General features: G+C 34.3%; 1 protein-coding gene across 1 annotated transcript in view; it reads right to left on the reverse strand.

Annotated features, from left to right (window-relative positions):
* Positions 1-7: 7 nt before the first annotated feature.
* Positions 8-22,439, reverse strand: part of LOC145284026 (uncharacterized) — a 98,747-nt gene continuing 76,315 nt past the window's right edge. The window contains exons 3-4 of the mRNA XM_080133116.1: positions 8,033-8,234; positions 8-3,079 (exon numbers count right to left, since the gene is read on the reverse strand). Of these exons, the coding sequence (XP_079989242.1) occupies positions 2,766-3,079; positions 8,033-8,234 (516 nt within the window). The 3' untranslated portion in view covers positions 8-2,765. The remainder of the gene's footprint in view (positions 3,080-8,032; positions 8,235-22,439) is intronic.

A 22,439-nucleotide genomic window follows, 5' to 3' on the forward strand; every position in this document is an offset into this window, starting at 1 on the left:
TGCACGCGTCCCAATAATGCCAAACAGTCATATACCATCTTCATTACCTCCAGCTGAATTGATGTTTGTGCAAAAAATAAGATCAGCGTTTGAAAAACTGCTGCTCTCACAGATAAAACATGGATGAACATTTATAAGATTAAAGAAACGGTATATCTGAAACGAAAAAGGAATTTATAAAGATATTTTAAAGCAATGTGAGAAGATGATTGGAAATGTAGTCTACATAATCCAAGCCTCTCAGTTCTCGCAGAAGACACAAACAGTGTTCACAGGAAGATGTAGTGATCGACACCATTTAGAATACCTTTGATCGAAAGATACCCACAAATAGAACTAGAACAGTGTCATTCAAATAGAAGACAAAAGTTGGCAGGTCTTTATTTTATTTGCGGACAGTTATCCTCATCTTCATAGTTGTGTCTCACCATGTTCGGACCAACTCATCCTCTGGCCTTCTTCAGGTGGTTAACCACAACAAGATAGGAATGCTGAGTCTCTTAACTGTATCCTCTATAATTACTGCGTTCCATAGTTGTTGGTATCTCACCACATTTTGGCCAACTAATTCTTTGGCCGGCTTTGGGTAGGATTGAACCCGCTACCTTCAATCAGGTAGTTACTGGCAGACCCTGAGTGTGGTAGCAGGACTTGATGCCAGCCCGCAAGTCCAAAGAAACCCAGCCTTGCTTCAGAAGGAGTGCTACGACTTTTTACCCTCCACCTACGACACCTGAACATGCTAGACTACTTTGTTTGGCCATACGTCGAGAACATCACCAACATGACCTCCCACAACACCAAAGCCAACCTTATCGCCGCCATCCACTAAGTATTTGCCAAGGTCCTTCCAACGCTTGTGGAAAAGGCAGGCTCTCAATTCTGGACCCGTATCAAGGCCTAGAACTGTAGAGATTCAATGCCTCTATCCACTGTGCCAAAGACCCCGAAGGACAACAGTCCGCAAATAAAATAAATAAATATACAAATTCTTCATCTCAAAGGATTTCAATAAATTATATATATATATATATATATATATATATATATATATATATATATATAATTGCCAGGTCTTATCGTAATAAACACAAAGAGAAAAAAATATTGAGACCTGTGTAGAATTATGAAGTTTGGTACCCAATCTTATATATAATAACAAACTTTTCCACTCAATGGTGGAATGATAAAATTGTCACCTTAGAAAAGAAGACATGATTCCATTTCTGTTTGATGAAAACCGGTTTTATTTTTTTTTGTTACAGAGCATCTACTAGTTGGCTAGTTGCGTACAAATCCAAAGAGTGATAGGATCCTTCTATCATGTCTGAAAGTGACACAATGTTCAACGAGTGAAATCGAAGATGCGCGGCTCTACAACTCATGCTACCGATCCAAGTTATGACAACAAGCCCATTGTCAGCACCCTCAAAATACATTGCTGGATTCCCAGGAATAACGGGGACATACCCAGGGTGATGAAAACAAAGTTTACGGCTAGGGTTATAGTCTTTGGTGTGGTTTCAAGTGAGGGCCACATCATGCCACCTCACATCTTCAAAGTCGGCTTGAAAGTCAATACCAATGTGTATCTGGATGTACTGAAGAATGGGGTGATCCCCTGATGCAATCAGGTGGTTGCTGGCAGACCTTGGGTGTGGTAGTAGGACTCGTTGCCGACCCACAAGAAACCCAGGCTTGGCTTCAGAAAGAGTGTAACGACTTTGTACCCCTGTCTCACTGCCACCCTCCTCCCACAACACCTGAACCTGCTAGACTACTTTGTTTGGTCATATGTCGAGAACATCACCTACATGACCTCCCACAACACCAAAACCAGCCTTACCGCCACCATCCACTAAGTATTCGCCAAGCTCCTGCCAACGCTTATGGAAAAGGCATGCTCTCAGTTCTGGACCCGCATTGAAGTGGTGATTGAGGCTGAAGGCGGCTACATCGAATAGATATCAGCTCTACTATGTAATCAAGTTATCTGAATTTATTTTTTTCAATAAAATTTTTTAAATAAAGCTGTAGTGTTGTTTTCTTTAAGGTAACACTTTTATGGTTGCACCCTGTATACCGACACTCTATATTTGCTTTTCTGTTCAATATATTTTGTTTACGCAAATTATCGAGTTATGTTTTTCTTCTGGATCCTTATGCAACCACAGCAAAAATTAATGACAAAGATTTTTCAATATGACGTCTTCTAAAAATTACATGGCATACATGATATAAATTTTGCATAGGTTTAATATATTTCAGTTCAAATATGTTCGCTTTTATTCTGTTATTTGATCCTTATTGACCATTTTGAACTCTTCTCTATCTCTTCTGACCAAATCTTTAATGCAATTAAAATTCTGGTAGCATGACAAACTACATTCAAAGTGTGATAAGAAAAAAATTTCTGCAGAAATCTTGGAGAACAAGAACGGTCATAACCTATCCCTGGCCAAATTGTCGAGAGTGTAAGATACACGTATATACCAATAGTGAGTGAAAATATATATTTACACTTATACTAAATATATATATAATAAACCTGTGTGTGTTTGTCATTTTATTTGAGGGCATGTTTAAATAGTAATAACTAGGGCTATGACAAGAGAATATTATTTTCATTATTTTGACTCTTGAGTATATATCAGTTAATATTTTATATGTTTTTAGATAGAGTGATGTGGTTCTCGATTAATTGTGTCGGATATATACTCGGGAGTCAAAACAATGAAAGGAATATTCTCTTGTCATAGTCCTAATCATAACCTATCCTTGGCCAAAGTGGCGAGAACCACTTTTTTCCGAAGAGCCGGCGACATTTGGTAAGCAATAGCCTCTCGAGCAAAAAGCGATGAATATTTATCAGACATGTGAATGAGCACAAGTTTTTCTATATCCGAAAATAGGTGAGCATGTTCAATTATTTCAGCAACATGGGTGTGGCCACGCTCTCGAGCCTTATGCACTAATCCTGGTGTGACACTCTCCAGATATGTTGCTTCCAAGATGAGCACTCGGACTTTCAGTAGATCAACAGGACAGTCATTCAAGAACACCTCAAATGTTGTATCACCTGGAAAGAGAAAGACACGGTAAATATTAAAAATACAATTCTAAATATCCTTTTTTAGGTTGACACAAGTGTTGGGGTGATTAATTGGAATTCGGAGTCAGAAAAATCAGAATTTTCGGGTATTGGAATTGGAAAAAAATTTTCTTTCTCTTTTCTTAGTCCATTCTTTTATTCTGCGAATGTTTATCTGATAAGTGTACGATGCAAGATGATCTGCGACTCCAAAAAAAAAAAAAAAAAAAAAAAAAAAGGACTGACAGCGAAACTGCCCTCATCCATTACGTCGGTGGACATTTTGGACAGTTGACAACACAAACACGATGATCAGCTGTATCACAATCAGCATTGCCATCACATAAAAACATTACAAAAAAATTTTTTTTTAAATGGTATGAAAATGTATAAAAAGAATAAGAAAAAGAACAACTATTTTAACCTATTTAATCTTTTTAAGAAATTTATCAGTTTGGAGGTATCATTAAAGAAAACTTATTTGTAAAGATATCGGAACTTTGTTGTCAACATCTTGTGGTGGAACTGAAATATTAAATCCAAAGTTGATGCTCCAAAAATACAAAAACGAAAGAAAATGTGTTTTATTGTGATTGTAGGCCCCATCTTGCTCAAGGGAGATCACTCGTTTGTTGAGGAGACGTTCCTTGGTATAATAGAAGCGTGAAAATAGGATTGCTACTATCTTTATTTATTGCCAGCTAAACAAACCAAGTTGTTATCAGTATCTGTGGATGTCATGGACACCCTTGAAACAAGTTCACCTCACAAAGGTCAAAGTAGCAAACCTATTTTTGTGTTCCTGGTGTACAAAGGAACGTCTCATCAAGAAACGAGAGTGATCTCCCTTGAGCAAGATGGCGGTCTCCAGACTGCTATAATCACATAAAAACACATTTCCTCCTTACTGTATTTTTTGCAGCATCAACCCTGGATTCAATATCTCAACTCCACCACAAGAGGCTGACAACAAAGCTCCAATCTCTTTTAAAATAAGTTTTCTTTAATAACACCATGGCTCAATTTCTTGGTTCATAAATTTTTTTTTTTTCAAATTTTAGCTATATGAAAAAAAAGAAAAAAAAAAAAAAGAATTTTTTTTATAACCTGCCCCAGCGTAGTATAAACACCCCCAACCACCCCATGTTCAGAATGGCTTTCGGAATACCCCCCCTCCAGCCTCCCCATGTTAAGAACAGCTTTCTAGGTTGTTGGGTGCTTATTCCGAAAGCCATTCTTAACATGGGGAGGTTAGGGTGTTTATAATACGCTGGGCACGTCTTAAAAATTTACCAAAGAAAAAATAATAATAATAATAAAAACAACTTTGGGGGGGTGGGGAGCAATAGAAAAAAATGTTTTCAAAATATTTTTAATTATATGAAATAAAATATGCATCAGGTGCGCTTGAAAGCCAAATCACAATTATATTTCAGAGATATATACTCCATCTTTAAGAAGATGGAGTATATCTCTGAAATATATTTGTTATAAATTTCAAGCACGTAAAATATTGTTTATTTTCCTAATATTACGTTGTGATTTGGCTTTCAAGAGCACTTGATGCATATTTTATTTTATTCAAATTAAATCAATGTTTCCATATGCACTCACACCCTTGAGCTTATTTTTAATTATATTTTTCTGTAATTATTAATGTATTAAAAAAGATAATTATTAAAACAAAATATTACTAAATATTAAGTATACCAAAGAAAAATATTCTGTGTTGCCATAACTGATTGTCACTATGCAATCTCCATGTGACGTTACTTGTGTAGGCCAGTTTTGGAAGTAATGAGATATTACAAATGCTTTCCTTTGCTCCCATTTCTTTAAATTCCAATGATGACCAATGGTCAATACCAGTGAAAAGTCAATGGTAAACAGCTATTGCGATAATGCAAAATTATTTAAAAGAGGTGAACAGTACTGAAAATCTGGGGAGACTTGTCACCTAGATTTCAGGGAACACCACACATTGTTGACAAAAAAAAATCTTTGATAATGGCCTCTTTGAAAACTCTTAGTATACACAATAATAATGAATTATGATTGATTCAATCAATCATCAAGGGTTTTATCACTCAATGAGGAACCCCTCCCTGGACTTTAGCTATCTATCTCTGTCCTGAGCTATCCGCTACTATGTGGAACACATGTGTTGTATCAGGTCGTCCCTCCATCTCATTCTTGGTCTTCCCTTTGGCCTCTTATGTTCACAAGATGTCAATTCCGTTGTCTGTTGTCAGGTTATCTGGCTACATGCTCTGTCCATCTGTGTTTGGATGTTTTGATGGCAGTATTGATGTCAATAACTCTTGTTTGTTGGTGGATCCAAATGTTTGTCTTTCTGTCTTGTAGAGTGATGCCTAACATTATTCTCTCTACCTTCCTTTGTGCTACTGCCAAGATTTCACTTTGGCGAGTTGTCAGGGCCCATGTTTCACTACCGTAGATCATCACATATTCATTGAAGATCTTCCCTTTGATTGTCATATTTTCTTTTGGATTCTCATGATATTCTCCACTTTCCCAAAGCTGCCCATCCCAATGCTATCCTTCTCGTTATCTCAGGGAGGAGCTCTCCATTTTTGATAATTTTCTTTCCCAAGTAGATGTAGCTTTCAATGTCCTCAATGGTTATTCCATCAACAATTATTGGCGACTAGACAGTGTGCTGGTTTAACATCACATGTGTTTTATGAATTAAAAAAAACAATTACAAACATGTTTTATTAATTTTTGTTTCAAATTCAAAATTATTTTTTAATTTATTGTGAAAATTAACGTTTTCTTTTACAATATGAGACCCTCTAAATATTACTTTTATTATTCAATGGTCTTTCCATCAACAGTTATTGACGACTTGGCAGCGTGCTGGTTTAACATCACCTTGGTCTTCTCACGATGCATGTAGAGTGAATTATGGTTAATTTAATACTATTAGCTAAATCACCAGCCCCTAAAGAATGACTTTTTTTTTTGTAAACATTTCCCAAAAAATATATTTTAGAATTTAAAGTGAAGGATCAGTTTATCAATTTTGAAATATTCTTTGTCAACTTTGCTCGGTCGTAACTTTGCTTCCTGTGGTCGTAAAAATATACATCAAAGTCCAGTAGAGATGGACTTCTATGCTTATCCAAATGTAATGAATGAAATGTAAACATTGAAAAAACAGTTTCCCTTTTTGCCGTCGTCACTTTTTACCGTTTTTTCATTTTTAACTTGGCGCATAAAAACATTGAATGCATAAAAGAAAAATAAATTAACATCATTGGAATGCTTATTCTATTCTCTTTCCAGCAATGTAATTCTTTTAAAAATTGACCAACACATAAAAAAGATACGACTTATTGAAGCACATTAGGTAGGTAATATTGCCAATGTCCACGAAAATACAGCATATGCTTGTAATGCTAGGATCAGTTTCACATATAAATGTAAGCACATTTGCAGGATATTCTAACGTTTTAGAGCAGGTTAACCAAAATTGTATATTTTGGTCTCAAAGATAAATTCTATATATTTATTTTTTTGAAGAGATTCTGCTTTTACAACTTTGCCAGTCAGATTCAGGATTAGTGGTAAAAAAATTTAGTAAACATCCCCAAAACGTTAGAATAGCCTGGAAATTATTTTATAATTTTTAGTTAAATACACAACCGATTTCCAACCATAAATTTGAAAACTGTTTTGTTTGTTTTTCTTGTTTCCATCAAGTCTTTTAATGTGTTCACAAGTAATCACCTAAAAAAGTAAAATCTCATTTTGTTAATCATTATAATTACTATATTAGTTTGTGTATCTTGTTTTCATTTTTACAGTTTTATATTACAGATTGCATTTTCACCCCAAACAATTTATAGAGGGCTACTATCAGGGCCATAATTTGCAGAGATACCATGTAGGGAGTTGAGCAGCAAGATGTCTGTTTACATTATACTTGAACTTCTGCATGTCAGTACAGTCAGGGAAACAGGAACTCAGAAAGGAATTCTAACATTTAGAAGTCATAGGAAAGAAACTATTACAGTAGAAGGCATCTGGGGATCTCTACTGTGTAGGGGTGGGATTTTGCTGCTTGTAAAGTTTCTCGGCAGTATTTACATCGACAGGATACAAGGGTTTGTAGTTTGTCAGAGCACCTATCATTAAAATACTTGGAAAACAGGCAGAGGCATGCAACATTTCGTCGATTGAACAACAGTTGAAGCCTAGCTAACAGTGCAGGACCTATTAGGTTGGCGACTCTCTTTTGAACCCTGTCTAAGAGGGAGAGAATAGTAGCAGATGCACCAGCCCCTATGTGGTGACAATACTCCATATATGGACGAATGGTGTTCTTGTAGAGATACAGAATACTCTCAGGCGTAAGTGACTTTCTACTACAGCAGAGAGAGCCAACCTTCTTTGCAACAGTCTTGGCAATGCCTTTTTTAAATAGTAACTTGATTATTTATATTCTTTTACTTTCAGAAATTTAGATGAGATAAGCCGTTGGTACCGTCGGTTTCAAACCTGATAATAAGGAACCGTTTTAGATCCCAGTATCACGCTCTCTTTAGGTGGTCTATCTCATCTGTATGTAACTGCAGGTATAGGCAGATGAGATAGATCAGCTGAAGAAAGCTTGGTAATAGGAACTAAAATGGTTCCTATTATCAGATTTGAAACTGTCGGTACCGATGGTTTATCTTATCTAAATTTCTGAAAATAAAAATATAAATATTACACTCTTATTTTGAAAAGGTTTTCCTTATAACAGAGTACTAGGCTGGAAAATATAACTAAGTAGTTACTTTATTATTTAGAAATACATTCTTAACATGGGAAGGGTACTTTGTAAACTATTCTGTTCCTACACCGTCTTCTTGTAATATTGTTCCCCTTTAAGTGAACTGCAATTGTCACCCCACAATCTCCATTTAACGTTACCTGTGTAGGCCAGTTCTGGAAACCAAGAGACATCATAAACGCTCTCCTCTCCTCCCATTTCCTTAACAATTTGCTGAACGTTTTTCACTTCCACATGTTGGAACAATGGCTTCAGGCGTTTGTATCGACGGTAAACAAGGTATCCTTGACTGCGGACACGGTGAATTGTATCAAAGGGACGAACTTCATAGTCAGGAGATATCTGCAAAGAAGAAACGTTTGTTTAAAAAAAAGGCATGAGTTGTCTCTCCCTACAATCACAAATACTTGAATTACATAATCTTGAAACGTTAAAGCTAAGTGGTCAACTAAAATTGGGATGACCAAGGGCTCCGTTTTTATTAGCTGTTACAGAAAGATGTATCTTATTTAAATATTTTAATGGTGAATGCTCCGACAAACTACAAGCCCTTATACACCTTTGACGTAAAAACCTTTGACAAACCCGACAAGCAGCAAAGTCCCACCTCTACACAGTAGAGATCTCTAGATGTAAGAAAGCCTTTACTCTCATAGTTTCTTCCCCAGAACAACTAGGCTTTGGAAGTCCCTTCCAGGTTCCTGCTTCCCCAACTGTACTGACATGCAGAAGTTCAAGTATAATGTGAACAGATATCTTGCTGCTCAACTCCTTTCATAGTATCCCTGTAACTTATGTCTCTGATAGTATCCCCCTATATCAAAGTGGTACTGTGCCTTATTTGGGGTAAAAATGTAATAAAAAAATAAAACTTATAAAAAGACGAATCTGATGAATCTGCCGTTAAAATGAAAGGGGTTACTTTGATTAGGGACCAGATTTATAGAAAACATCCTAAGTAGGGAGTTGAGTAGAAAAATGTTATCATTTTAAATTTTTGTATATTGGTACTTGTGGAAACTGGGAGCAGGAAGAGAATTCCAATGAAGTGGAACTAAGATGTGACAAAATTAAATTTGGATAGCAAAGCTATTGATGGTTTTCAGAAGTTTTGTAACCTTTGGGGATACCACTGGGGCACAGAGAGGAGCAGGTGCTAGTGTTATTGCAAGTAATTTTTGGGACATGTCGCCAGAACAGATGGCCTAGCAAAAAATCTACTCTTTGGAACAACCTCTAGCAAATGAGGATGTAGAAGACCAAAAACAAGAATGTCAGACAAAGTGAAGGACATTGCGGACATTAGCATGGCTGAGTTGCTCAGAATGGCGCAGAACCGGAGTCAGTAGCGAAGATTTGTGAAAAGTGTCACGGCTGGTCAGTAATGACTATTCCATCAAAGGAGTAAGTATGTTGAAAGACAAAGTTTCACAAAATCTGAGCCATCATTCAAAAAATTATTTTACTACAGCAAAAGTGAAACACTATATATAAATAAATATAGAAATATGGAAAAGGAATAACCAAAATTATTCATATAATTATCAGCATTTCATCTTTATTTCAAGACTTCTCCAGGATGACTGATTTGAAGACATAAAGGTGTATACTGAGCAAAAAAAAAAAAAAAAACGTTTAATTTTTTTTAACTTTTATCCCTATTATGACCCCTTAAAATTTATTGTTTTGGGTTCAAGTCGAGTTAAGTTGGATCAATGTCCAAGGAACCTATATCTAAAATTTCAAGTGTTTAGACCCAAATTTTCGGAGGAGTTTGGTAGAGTTATCAAAGGTCAAATTGTTGAACTTTGACCCCTTAACAGTGAAATCTCTGGCTGAAACCACGTCACAAAGATTTTCCCAAATCTCAGTACCCTGTATATCAAATTTCGAGTCTGTAGACTGAAAATTGACATAGTTATTTTGTAGGGAAATGTACACAGACACACACAGATACAGACACACATACAGACACATTCACTTTTATAGATGTACTAGCATTTCAGCCCGGTGTTGCCCGGGTGTTTGGATGTGTATGTTGAGCAAAAAAAAAAAAAAATGGTAGTAGGAAGGCAGACTCGAACCCGTACCGCAAAGGAGGAAAAGAACGGGGTAAAACCTAACATTTATGCTGTTATGACCACCGCCAAACTGGAAGCGACATTTTTTTAAATTAAGACTAGACAATCTAAAGGAGAGGATAAGTTTAAAAAATATAGGCGAAAAAAGTGACCCCCCTCCTGTAGAAAAAAGGGGAAGATATTAATGTTTTAGCCAATTTTTCGATATTTGTCGTATGAAAGGTTGAACTTTAAAACGATACTGATCTTGGTAAAATCCGTCACCTCTATTGAAAGTTTAAGGCAGACATGCAAACAGACATACATACATGCATGCATTTATATATTGGTGACTAAACATTTTCGACCCAAACTGATGAAAAAGCTTGCCCTATCTCTTAATACCCTTTATGTAAAATTTCAAATATTTAGACCAGAAATTGTCTGAGTAATTTGGAAGAGACCGCAGAAGTCAATTTTTTTAACATTTGACCCCTATTATAACTCCTTAAAATTTATTGTTTTGGGCTCAAATCAAGTTATTAAGTTAGATCCATGTCTAAGGAACCTATATCTAAAATTTCAAGTGCGTAGACCCAAAATTGTCGGAGGAGTTTAGTAGAGTTCTCAAAGGTCAAATTGTTGAACTTTGACCCCTTAATCGCCAAATTTCTGCCCAAAAACCAGTCACATAATTTTCCCAAATCTCAGTACCCTGTATATCAAATTTCGAGTCTGTAGACTAAAAATTGACAGAGTTATTGCGTATGGAAATGTACACAGACACACACACAGACACATTCACTTTTATAGATATATAGACATATAGATATATATAATAGTTAAAAAAGAACTAGAATAATAGACTTTGCCACAGCCCTCTTTATCCTCCCTCTCCAACACATGACTTAAATCAAAATAACTAAATAAATAAAATTAAACCAATAAATAAAAACCAAAATAAAATTTATCTCTACAATTATATAAATGCAACTTTGTGTGTATGTGAGAGAGAGAGTTCCTTATAGACTCCAAAATGGCTGAACAGATTTTCTTTAAAATTCACAGAACTTTAGTGTATAAGTCTGGGAGCTATCTTAGTTTTGTCTCAGAATACCCCCGATAATTACCAATAATTGATAATCAAAACCATTCTTTTAATTTATCTATCATCGGTAAAGCTATTTTTTCCATGTCGTTGCTTAGCATAACGGGTTGTGAAAATTCTACTGTGTGTAAATTGATAATGTGTTGTTTTTTGCATTACATGGTCTGTAGGTTCAAACTCTGCACATAAATTTCTTAACTTTTTTTTCATTAACTGCAATGAATTTTATAAGATTTGAAAATTTATGTTTTGTTTTTTTTTACATGACGTGGTCTGTAAATTCAAACCCCACATGTAAATTTCTTAATGTTTTTTTTTGTTAACTGGAAAGAAGTTCATATATATATATATATAAACTAGCAGTTCAGCCCAGCTTTTCTTGGGCCCTATATACTGTTCATAATTTACTGTGCATATGTATATTAAAAAGTTTGACTCATGTTCAGGTAACATACATCTAAAATTTCAAGTGTTTAGACCCAAAACTGGTGGAGGAGTTTGGTAGAGTCTGAAAAGGTCAACTCTTTCAACTTCAATTGAAAAATTCTAAGTCCAAACAAGAGGGGATGTAGGTATAGATAGGTGACAATCCTATAGACCAAGCCTTCTCGGATTGTATTCAATTGAAAAAATTCTAAGTCCAAACAAGAGGGGATGTAGGTATAGATAGGTGACAATCCTATAGACCAAGCCTTCTCGGATTGTATTCAATTGAAAAAATTCTAAGTCCAAACAAGAGGGGATGTAGGTATAGATAGATGACAATCCTATAGACCAAGCCTTCTCGGACTGTATTCAATTGAAAAATTCTAAGTCCAAACAAGAGGGGATGTAGGTATAGATAGGTGACAATCCTATAGACGAAGCCTTCTCGGATTGTATTCAATTGAAAAAATTCTAAGTCCAAACAAGAGGGGATGTAGGTATAGATAGGTGACAATCCTATAGACCAAGCCTTCTCGGATTGTATTCAATTGAAAAAATTCTAAGTCCAAACCAGAGGGGATGTAGGTATAGATAGGTGACAATCCTATAGACCAAGCCTTCTCGGATTGTATTCAATTGAAAAAATTCTAAGTCCAAACAAGAGGGGATGTAGGTATAGATAGGTGACAATCCTATAGACCAAGCCTTCTCGGATTGTATTCAATTGAAAAAATTCTAAGTCCAAACAAGAGGGGATGTAGGTATAGATAGGTGACAATCCTATAGACCAAGCCTTCTCGGATTGTATTCAATTGAAAAAATTCGAAGTCCAAACAAGAGGGGATGTAGGTATAGATAGATGACAATCCTATAGACCAAGCCTTCTCGGATTGTATTCAATTGAAAAGATTCTAAGTCCAAACAAGAGGGGATGTAGGTATTGATAGATGAGAATCCTATAGACCAAGCCTTCTCGACGTGTATTCAATCGAAAAAATTCTAAGTCCAAACAAGAGGGGATGTAGGTATAGATAGGTGAGAATCCTATAGACCAAGCCTTCTCAGATTGTATTCAATTGAAAAAATTCTAAGTCCAAACAAGAGGGGATGTAGGTATAGATAGGTTAGAATCCTATAGACCAAGCCTTCTCAACGTGTATTCAATTGAAAAATTCTAAGTCCAAACAAGAGGGGATGTAGGTATAGATAGGTGAGAATCCTATAGACCAAGCCTTCTCAACGTGTATTCAATTGAAAAAATTCTAAGTCCAAACAAGAGGGGGTGTAGGTATAGATAGGTGAGAATCCTATAGACCAAGCCTTCTCGACGTGTATTCAATCGAAAAATTTTTAAGTCCAAACAAGAGGGGATGTAGGTATAGATAGGTGAGAATCCTATAGACCAAGCCTTCTCAACGTGTATTCAATTGAAAAAATTCCAAGTCCAAACAAGAGGGGATGTAGGTATAGATAGGTGAGAATCCTATAGACCAAGCCTTCTCAGATTGTATTCAATTGAAAAATTCCAAGTCCAAACAAGAGGGGATGTAGGTATAGATAGGTGAGAATCCTATAGACCAAGCCTTCTCAACGTGTATTCAATTGAAAAAATTCTAAGTCCAAACAAGAGGGGATGTAGGTATAGATAGGTTAGAATCCTATAGACCAAGCCTTCTCAACGTGTATTCAATTGAAAAATTCTAAGTCCAAACAAGAGGGGATGTAGGTATAGATAGATGAGAATCCTATAGACCAAGCCTTCTCAACGTGTATTCAATTGAAAAAATTCTAAGTCCAAACAAGAGGGGATGTAGGTATTGATAGATGAGAATCCTATAGACCAAGCCTTCTCGACGTGTATTCAATCGGAAAAATTCTAAGTCCAAACAAGAGGGGATGTAGGTATAGATAGGTAAGAATCCTATAGACCAAGCCTTCTCAACGTGTATTCAATTGAAAAAATTCTAAGTCCAAACAAGAGGGGATGTAGGTATAGATAGGTGAGAATCCTATAGACCAAGCTTTCTCAACGTGTATTCAATTGAAAAATTTCTAAGTCCAAACAAGACGGGATGTAGGTATAGATAGGTGGCAATCCTATAGACCAAGCCTTCTCAACGTGTATTCAATTGAAAAAATTCTAAGTCGAAACAAGAGGGGATGTAGGTATAGATAGGTTAGAATCCTATAGGCCAAGCCTTCTCAACGTGTATTCAATTGAAAAAATTCTAAGTCCAAACAAGAGGGGATGTAGGTATAGATAGGTTAGAATCCTATAGACCAAGCCTTCTCAACGTGTATTCAATTGAAAAAATTCTAAGTCCAAACAAGAGGGGATGTAGGTATAGATAGGTCGGAATCCTATAGACAAGACTTCTCAACGTGTAGTCAATTGAAAAAATTCTAAGTCCTAACAAGAAGGGATGTAGGTATAGATAGGTTAGAATCCTATAGACCAAGCCTTCTCAACGTGTATTCAATTGAAATAATTCTAAGTCCAAACAAGAGGGGATGTAGGTATAGATAGGTTAGAATCCTATAGACCAAGCCTTCTCAACGTGTATTCAATTGAAAAAATTCTAAGTCCAAACAAGAGGGGATGTAGGTATAGATAGGATAGAATCCTATAGACCAAGCCTTCTCAACGTGTATTCAATTGAAAAAATTCTAAGTCCAAACAAGAGGGGATGTAGGTATAGATAGGTTAGAATCCTATAGACCAAGCGTTCTCAACGTGTATTCAATTGAAAAAATTCTAAGTCCAAACAAGAGGGAATGTAGGTATAGATAGGTGAGAATCCTATAGACCAAGCCTTCTCAACGTGTATTCAATTGAAAAATTTCTAAGTCCAAACAAAAGGGGATGTAGGTATAGATAGGTGACAATCCTATAGACCAAGCCTTCTCGGATTGTATTCAATTGAAAAAATTCTAAGTCAAAACAAGAGAGGATGTAGGTATAGATAGGTGACAATCCTATAGACCAAGCCTTCTCGGATTGTATTCAATTGAAAAATTCTAAGTCCAAACAAGAGGGGATGTAGGTATAGATAGGTGACAATCCTATAGACCAAGCCTTCTCGGATTGTATTCAATTGAAAAATTCTAAGTCCAAACAAGAGGGGATGTAGGTATAGATAGGTGACAATCCTATAGACCAAGCCTTCTCGGATTGTATTCAATTGAAAAATTCTAAGTCCAAACAAGAGGGGATGTAGGTATAGATAGGTGACAATCCTATAGACCAAGCCTTCTCGGATTGTATTCAATTGAAAAATTCTAAGTCCAAACAAGAGGGGATGTAGGTATAGATAGGTGACAATCCTATAGACCAAGCCTTCTCGGATTGTATTCAATTGAAAAATTCTAAGTCCAAACAAGAGGGGATGTAGGTATAGATAGGTGACAATCCTATAGACCAAGCCTTCTCGGATTGTATTCAATTGAAAAATTCTAAGTCCAAACAAGAGGGGATGTAGGTATAGATAGGTGACAATCCAATAGACCAAGCCTTCTCGGATTGTATTCAATTGAAAAATTCTAAGTCCAAACAAGAGGGGATGTAGGTATAGATAGGTGACAATCCAATAGACCAAGCCTTCTCGGATTGTATTCAATTGAAAAATTCTAAGTCCAAACAAGAGGGGATGTAGGTATAGATAGGTGACAATCCTATAGACCAAGCCTTCTCGGATTGTATTCAATTGAAAAATTCTAAGTCCAAACAAAAGGGGATGTAGGTATAGATAGGTGAAAATCCTATAAACCAAGCCTTCTCGGATTGTATTCAATTGAAAAAATTCTAAGTCCAAACAAGAGGGGATGTAGGTATAGATAGGTTAGAATCCTATAGACCAAGCCTTCTCAACGTGTATTCAATTGAAAAAATTCTAAGTCCAAACAAGAGGGGATGTAGGTATAGATAGGTTAGAATCCTATAGACCAAGCCTTCTCAACGTGTATTCAATTGAAAAAATTCTAAGTCCAAACAAGAGGGGATGTAGGTATAGATAGGATAGAATCCTATAGACCAAGCCTTCTCAACGTGTATTCAATTGAAAAAATTCTAAGTCCAAACAAGAGGGGATGTAGGTATAGATAGGTTAGAATCCTATAGACCAAGCCTTCTCAACGTGTATTCAATTGAAAAAATTCTAAGTCCAAACAAGAGGGAATGTAGGTATAGATAGGTGAGAATCCTATAGACCAAGCCTTCTCAACGTGTATTCAATTGAAAAATTTCTAAGTCCAATCAAGAGGGGATGTAGGTATAGATAGGTTAGAATCCTATAGACCAAGCCTTCTCAACGTGTAGTCAATTGAAAAAATTCAAAGTCCAAACAAGAGGGGATGTAGGTATAGATAGGTTAGAATCCTATAGACCAAGCCTTCTCAACGTGTAGTCAATTGAAAAAATTCAAAGTCCAAACAAGAGGGGATGTAGGTATAGATAGGTTAGAATCCTATAGACCAAGCCTTCTCAACGTGTAGTCAATTGAAAAAATTCAAAGTACAAACAAGAGGGGATGTAGGTATAGATAGGTGAGAATCCTATAGACCAAGCCTTCTCAACGTGTATTCAATTGAAAATTTCTAAGTCCAAACAGGGGTGGACGTAGGTATAGGTAGATGAGGAGCTACTGGACCAACACATGTCAAGTAGTATTCAATTGAAATTTTTAAGTTCGAAACAGTGTAAGTAAGTGTCTGGAAGTGCCCGATCAACGCCTACTGCCATGTTGGGTGCATGTAGGCGTAGCAAAATGCCTTCTAATCTGCTAGGCATATCGGGACTTAGTTTTTTTTCTGTCCTTTCTCTGCACCGTGTAGGTTGGCGTCTGGATGTGCCTCATCGACGCCTACTGTTACCTGGGATAGCAAGACGGGGAATAGGGATAAAGAATAAGAAAAGGGAGATAGACAGATCTAGATAAATACAGAGGTATAAAGAGAGACAGGCAAGGGAGATACATTTCATGATTCAACTTATATGCTAATAGGAAATAGTTGGTGTATCAGGAACACAAGCATTGTTTTACTGGTTAATTTTACATCAGAATACACTTGTAGATTTTATGTAGCTTTTTTCTATAGGGAACATGCAAATAGCACACATAACATCTAGACATATAAATATATACATAAAACAATTATAGTTATGAGATATATCTGAACTAATCCAAAAAGACAATAATGATGAATATCATCACTTACCTTGGAAAATTATCCAGGCTGTATGCCTACTCACATTCCATCAAACACCAGGAAATCATGAGCCATTGCTTGGTTGATTTTTTTTATTTTTATTTTTTTCATACACATTTGTAATTGTGTCTTGCTTTATCAAGTATTTTTGTAATTAATCTGTGGTGTTGGGAGAGGTGTTAACATGAATCAATTTTGCTTAACATTTTTTATTATGTATATTTTTTTCAGTTTACAGAGTCATTGCAGTACCAAGTCTGACACTGTAATTGCTTGAAAAGTATTGCATTGGGAAGGATTCTTTTTTCTTTCTTTTTTTTTTTTTTTTTTGAGGTGTGCAGGAATTTCAGTAGGGGAAGTTTCTACTGATTTCAGATTCCAAGACAGCAAAGTTGTATTTTATTGTTTGTGCATTCTTTTATCAAGTTTTTACAGATGTTTTTGTGTTATGAAAGTGAAAATGAATGAGTTGCAAAGACATTTACATTTTTGCATTCTTTTTTTAATTCTTCACCTCGTGTGTTTTAATGTCCCAAGAGTGAACCAAGACGGATGAGTCTTATTCAGCAGAGTGGAAAAAAACAGGTTACCTTTGGTTGTCCTCAATGGATTTGTCCATAGTATAATGTGTCCAAGTTATTGCCCTAATAAAGTGAGAACCATACCCCAAAACTAATGCAGAACTCTACTTACGTATTGCACAGCTACAAGAGTTAACTTGTCTAGGATAAGTGCCATATAAGTTTGCACAAGTCACTATATAGCTCTATTTATTAACTCATATGAACTTAAATTGCTGAACATGTCTCAAAAATTTTCTACAGAGCTCTACTTAGAAATGAGCACTCTCAAAGACAATTTATCTAACATAATTTGGAAATATGTTTTATAAAGTTACCATAGAGCTCTCAAATATATTAGGCACTCAAATAAGAAACTTGTTTTAATACTTGTCATATATATATATATATATATATATATATATATATATATATATATTAAACACTTACAGTATATCTATACTTACATATTGACATTTAGGTTTTCAAAACATACTGCAGAGCTCTTCATGTTTTCTGAATTTTATTCTTTCGTCTACTAATGTATTGAGCACTCTTAAGTATATTCGTGTAGCTGAATTGCCATACGTTTTTTGAAAGTCTATATTTAGCTCTACTAATGTATTGAACTCTGTCAAAATAAATTCATGCAGTTGAAATGCCATATCTGTTTCTCAAATGTTTTATTTAGCTCTACTAATATATTGAGCACTCTGGAAGTAGATTTGTCTAAAATAATTGCCAAAATGTTTCCAACTCTTACTACAAAGCTCTATAAATGCATTGAGCACTCTTAAAGTAAAATCGTCTTGTATAATTAAACAAAGCAATTTTTAAATTTACTACACAGCTATATAAAACTATGGAGCACATGCAAGAATCATTGGTAAATATATAAATCACATAATTATTAGAAGTTATTTTTTTAATTGAAATACATATATATATATATATATAATCTATATATATATATATTCAAGGGAGACAATTTGTATATAGATCACATAATTATTAGAAGTTTTTTTTTATTGAAATAAATAAATATATATATATATATATATACATATATATATATTCAAGGGAGACAATTTGATATAGATCATATAATAATTAGAAGTTATTTTTATTAATTGAAGTAAATATATATATATATATTTATTTCAATTCAATCAATGAGACATAGAGCAATAAAGTCATGTTATTTAGATTTTTACTTAATAATAACACTTTAAAATAGTGCTCAAAACTAGACAGAGCTGATATTATAAAACGTGTATTTTATTACAGGATAAGTAAACATTAAGATAAAACTAGAGTTATATAAGAGTGCTCAATTAGACATAGAGCAATAAAGACATTTTATTTAGATTTGTACTTAATAATTACACTTTAAATAGTGCTAAAAAAGGGAGACAATTTGTATATAGATCACATAATTATTAAAAGTTATTTTTTTAATTGAAATATATATATATATATATATATATATATATATATTACAGGGGGACCATTTGTAAATAGATCACATAATTATTAGAGCTTATTTTTTATTGAAATAAATATATATATATATATATATATATATATATTCAAGGGAGACAATTTTAATATTGATCACATAATTATTAGAGCTTATTTTTTATTGAAATAAATATATATATATATATATATATATTCAAGGGAGACAATTTTAATATTGATCACATAATTATTAGAAGTTTTTTTTTTAATAAATATATATATATATATATATATATATATATATATATATATATATATATAAATATATATATTTTATATATATATAATCAATATATGTTCAAGGGAGACAATTGTTATATAGATGACATAATTATTAGAAGTTATTCTTTTTATTGAAATATATATATATATATATATGTATATATATATATATATATATATATATATATATATATAAAATATATATATATATTGACATTTTAGATTTTTCATTGAGAATCATAACATTTAGAATAAAATTATTAAAATTTATATTACATTATGTCATATTCACACAAGAATACCAAAAAAATTGTGGTTATCTAAATTGACGTATACATTTTTTTTAACTTATTACCTTGCTCTACTGATGTATTGAGCACTCTACATATAAGTCCTGTCATTTGAATTTCTGTGTATATATTTTAAATATTAACAGTTAGCTCTAAGTCTTACCATCAAATTGCCATACATATTTCCAAAAATTTAACAACTATCTCTACTAATTCATTTATCATTGTATATATTTATCTTTCTGTCTCTCATTATTTATCTATCTATCTATCTATAGAATTGAATATGTCTGTCTGTGTGTACATTTCTCTGTCAATTTTAGTCTACATATTCCAAATTTTGATAAAAAGGGTACTGAGATTTTGGAAAATCTATGTGATTGGTACTTGGACAGAAATTTGGCGATTGAGGGGTCAAACTTCAATGATTTGGCCTTTGAGAACCCTACAAATCTCCTCCGACAATTATGGGTCTAAACACTTGAAATTTTACATATAGTTTCCTTGGACATGGATCTAACTTAATATCTCCGTTGGAGCCCCAAACAATAAATTTTAAGGGTTCATAATAGGGGTCAAGTTTTAAAAAATTAACCGTTTCTCTGCTTTTTTTTTGGTTGGGGAGGGGGGCAGCATACACCGCTAAACACCGGGGCTACGCCAGTAACCCATGCTAGTATAATATATATATATATATATATATATATATATATATATATATATATATAAATATATTTATTTCAATTAAAAAAAATAATTCTAATAATTATCTGATCTATATACAAATTGTCTCCCTTGAATATATATATATATATTTATTTATTTCAATTAAAAAAAATAACTTCTAATAATTATGTGATCTTTATACAAATTGTCTCCCTTGAATATATATATATATTCAAGGAAGACTATGTGAATACAGATAACAATTATTAGAAGTTATTTTTTTAATTGAAATAAATAAATAAATATATATATATATATATATTTGAATTAAAAAATAACTTCAAATAATTATATGATATATATACAAATTGTCTCCCTTGAATATATATATATATATTTCAATTAAAAAAATAACTTCTAATTATTATGTGATCTATATACCAATGGTCTCCCTTGAATATGTATATATATATATATATTCAAGGGAGACAATTTGTATATAGATTACATAATTATTAGAATTTATTTTTTTTTATGCTTAATTGAACTTTAATGCTTAGTTTTTCCATCAATTGTTTGACTTGGGTAATTTTTTTTAATGTATATTTGAAAAAAATCTATGTGCTAGTTGAGATAAGAAATAAAGAAAATTCTTACCTGTTACTTCCCAGGTGTTATCTCCACTTTTTCTCTTTTCTGCTTCTTGCTGAAACTCATGGCAATTTCATGTTTGTTTGTGTTCTTTGTTACATATATATAATTTTTACTGTGATGATTTTTTTCCTTTTAATAATTTAAAAACTTTTTTTTTAATGATATATTTAACTTTCTGGCTATGATCAAACACCCATGTACTACTTTTTTTTTTGTAGTTGCATAAGTTAGCTGATGAGAAGAAATACAAGCAGAACTGCATTCATTTAAATAAAGCTAATAGTTTAGAATTTGATTGTACCCAGATGTGCATGTACACAAAGAAAGAAACACTTACTTGAGGACTTCTGTAACTACAGGAAACATGTGGCAGCTAGGATAGGTGATGCTGCTGGATTCAGTTGTTTTTTCCAATGCACATAATTCTAACAATAGCTGATAGTAGAATTCCACCATGATCAAGGGGAGTACCTGAAATTACAAAAATATACACACAGAAGGAAAGAAAAAGAATACTTACTCTACTTCTATGACAATGATTGCTGCCAAGACTTCGAGATGCTAATGTTGGAAGAAACAGATAGACATACATCATACGCAGTTTGATTGTACCCAGATGTGCTTGAACGCAAAGAAAGAAATACTGGATTCAAAGTGCACAAGACATGTGGCAGACAGGAACGGTGATGCTGCTAGGTTTCATTGCTTGTTCCAATCTATAAAAAGAGATGATATTTATAGTGTTGATAATCTACTGCTGTGTGAAAGCTGGAACAATGGAAACAGTTAAATTAAATTATCAAATCACAAAGACTGAAATCGAAATAAAAAGAAGAAAGGGTGATACTATACTCATCTTCCTGTCGGTGCAGACCACTTGCTGGTGACTGTTCGTTCGCCATTAAACTGGAAAGTAAAATAAAAAAAAGAAAAAAAAAAGAGGTTCCACCGGAGAAAGCTCTCGTCTGGGCAGCGAGGTGATGAACTCCCGAAAGGAGGGGCACTATATAAAAACAAGCTTTGCTGCGAACATCTCCTAAAAAGTGGTTTCTACTCAGAATAACAGGCGGAGCAGAAAACAGAGGTGTTCTCTCTACCCAACAGGATTCATAAAGATACCACTAGTTTGTGTTCATAAGACGGCGATGATCGCTCACAAAACTGGCATTCCTACTATCATATCGGAGGACCGTCATATATAATTGCACTACCATTTCGTATTGGAGGACGGTCATATATAATTGCACTACCATACCGTTTCGGAGTTCCTGGACAGTAGGAATAATAAAAGCGGCCTTAAAGTGGCTTGTGAGCACACAATCTAGTCGAACTCTAGTCGTCCTTAGTCGAGTCGAGGCAAGCCTGCATTACATAGTAACACGAGCACGTGTCGCCTGCTTAGAGGGTAGCCCCCTTCGGGAGATTCGAAAGCGCACCTCACAGCAGAAGAGCTTCGGAACCAATCGGACCGTACCCAGACTTGCAGCTATTTGTTAACTTGGAAGTGGAGTCAACACCCCGACACTGAGAAAAGAGCTTTCCAAAAGCTGAAAACCAGTTGCATGCAAAGTCAGGGAAACTGGGAGCAGGCTGGGGAGAACACGGGGCCTTGCAGGGAGGCCCATTTTTCTCTTTCGTTCGGTTTACATCTTTCGGGTATTGTTCTCCTTTCAGCCTGCCCCCATCACGCCTTTTTGCTCGCCACATGCAAGCGTATAAAAAGACGACCAGATGACGGACGCAACAAACTCATGCCAACATTTTCTGGATTTTTTTTTTTTTTTTTGCCAGAGCCCATTTAGCCGTGTAGCTGTTAAACTACAACGTTACACCCC

This window comes from Euprymna scolopes, chromosome 8 (genome assembly GCF_053919585.1).
Source record: "Euprymna scolopes isolate OS-2025 chromosome 8, ASM5391958v1, whole genome shotgun sequence".
Lineage (NCBI taxonomy): Eukaryota > Metazoa > Mollusca > Cephalopoda > Sepiida > Sepiolidae > Euprymna > Euprymna scolopes.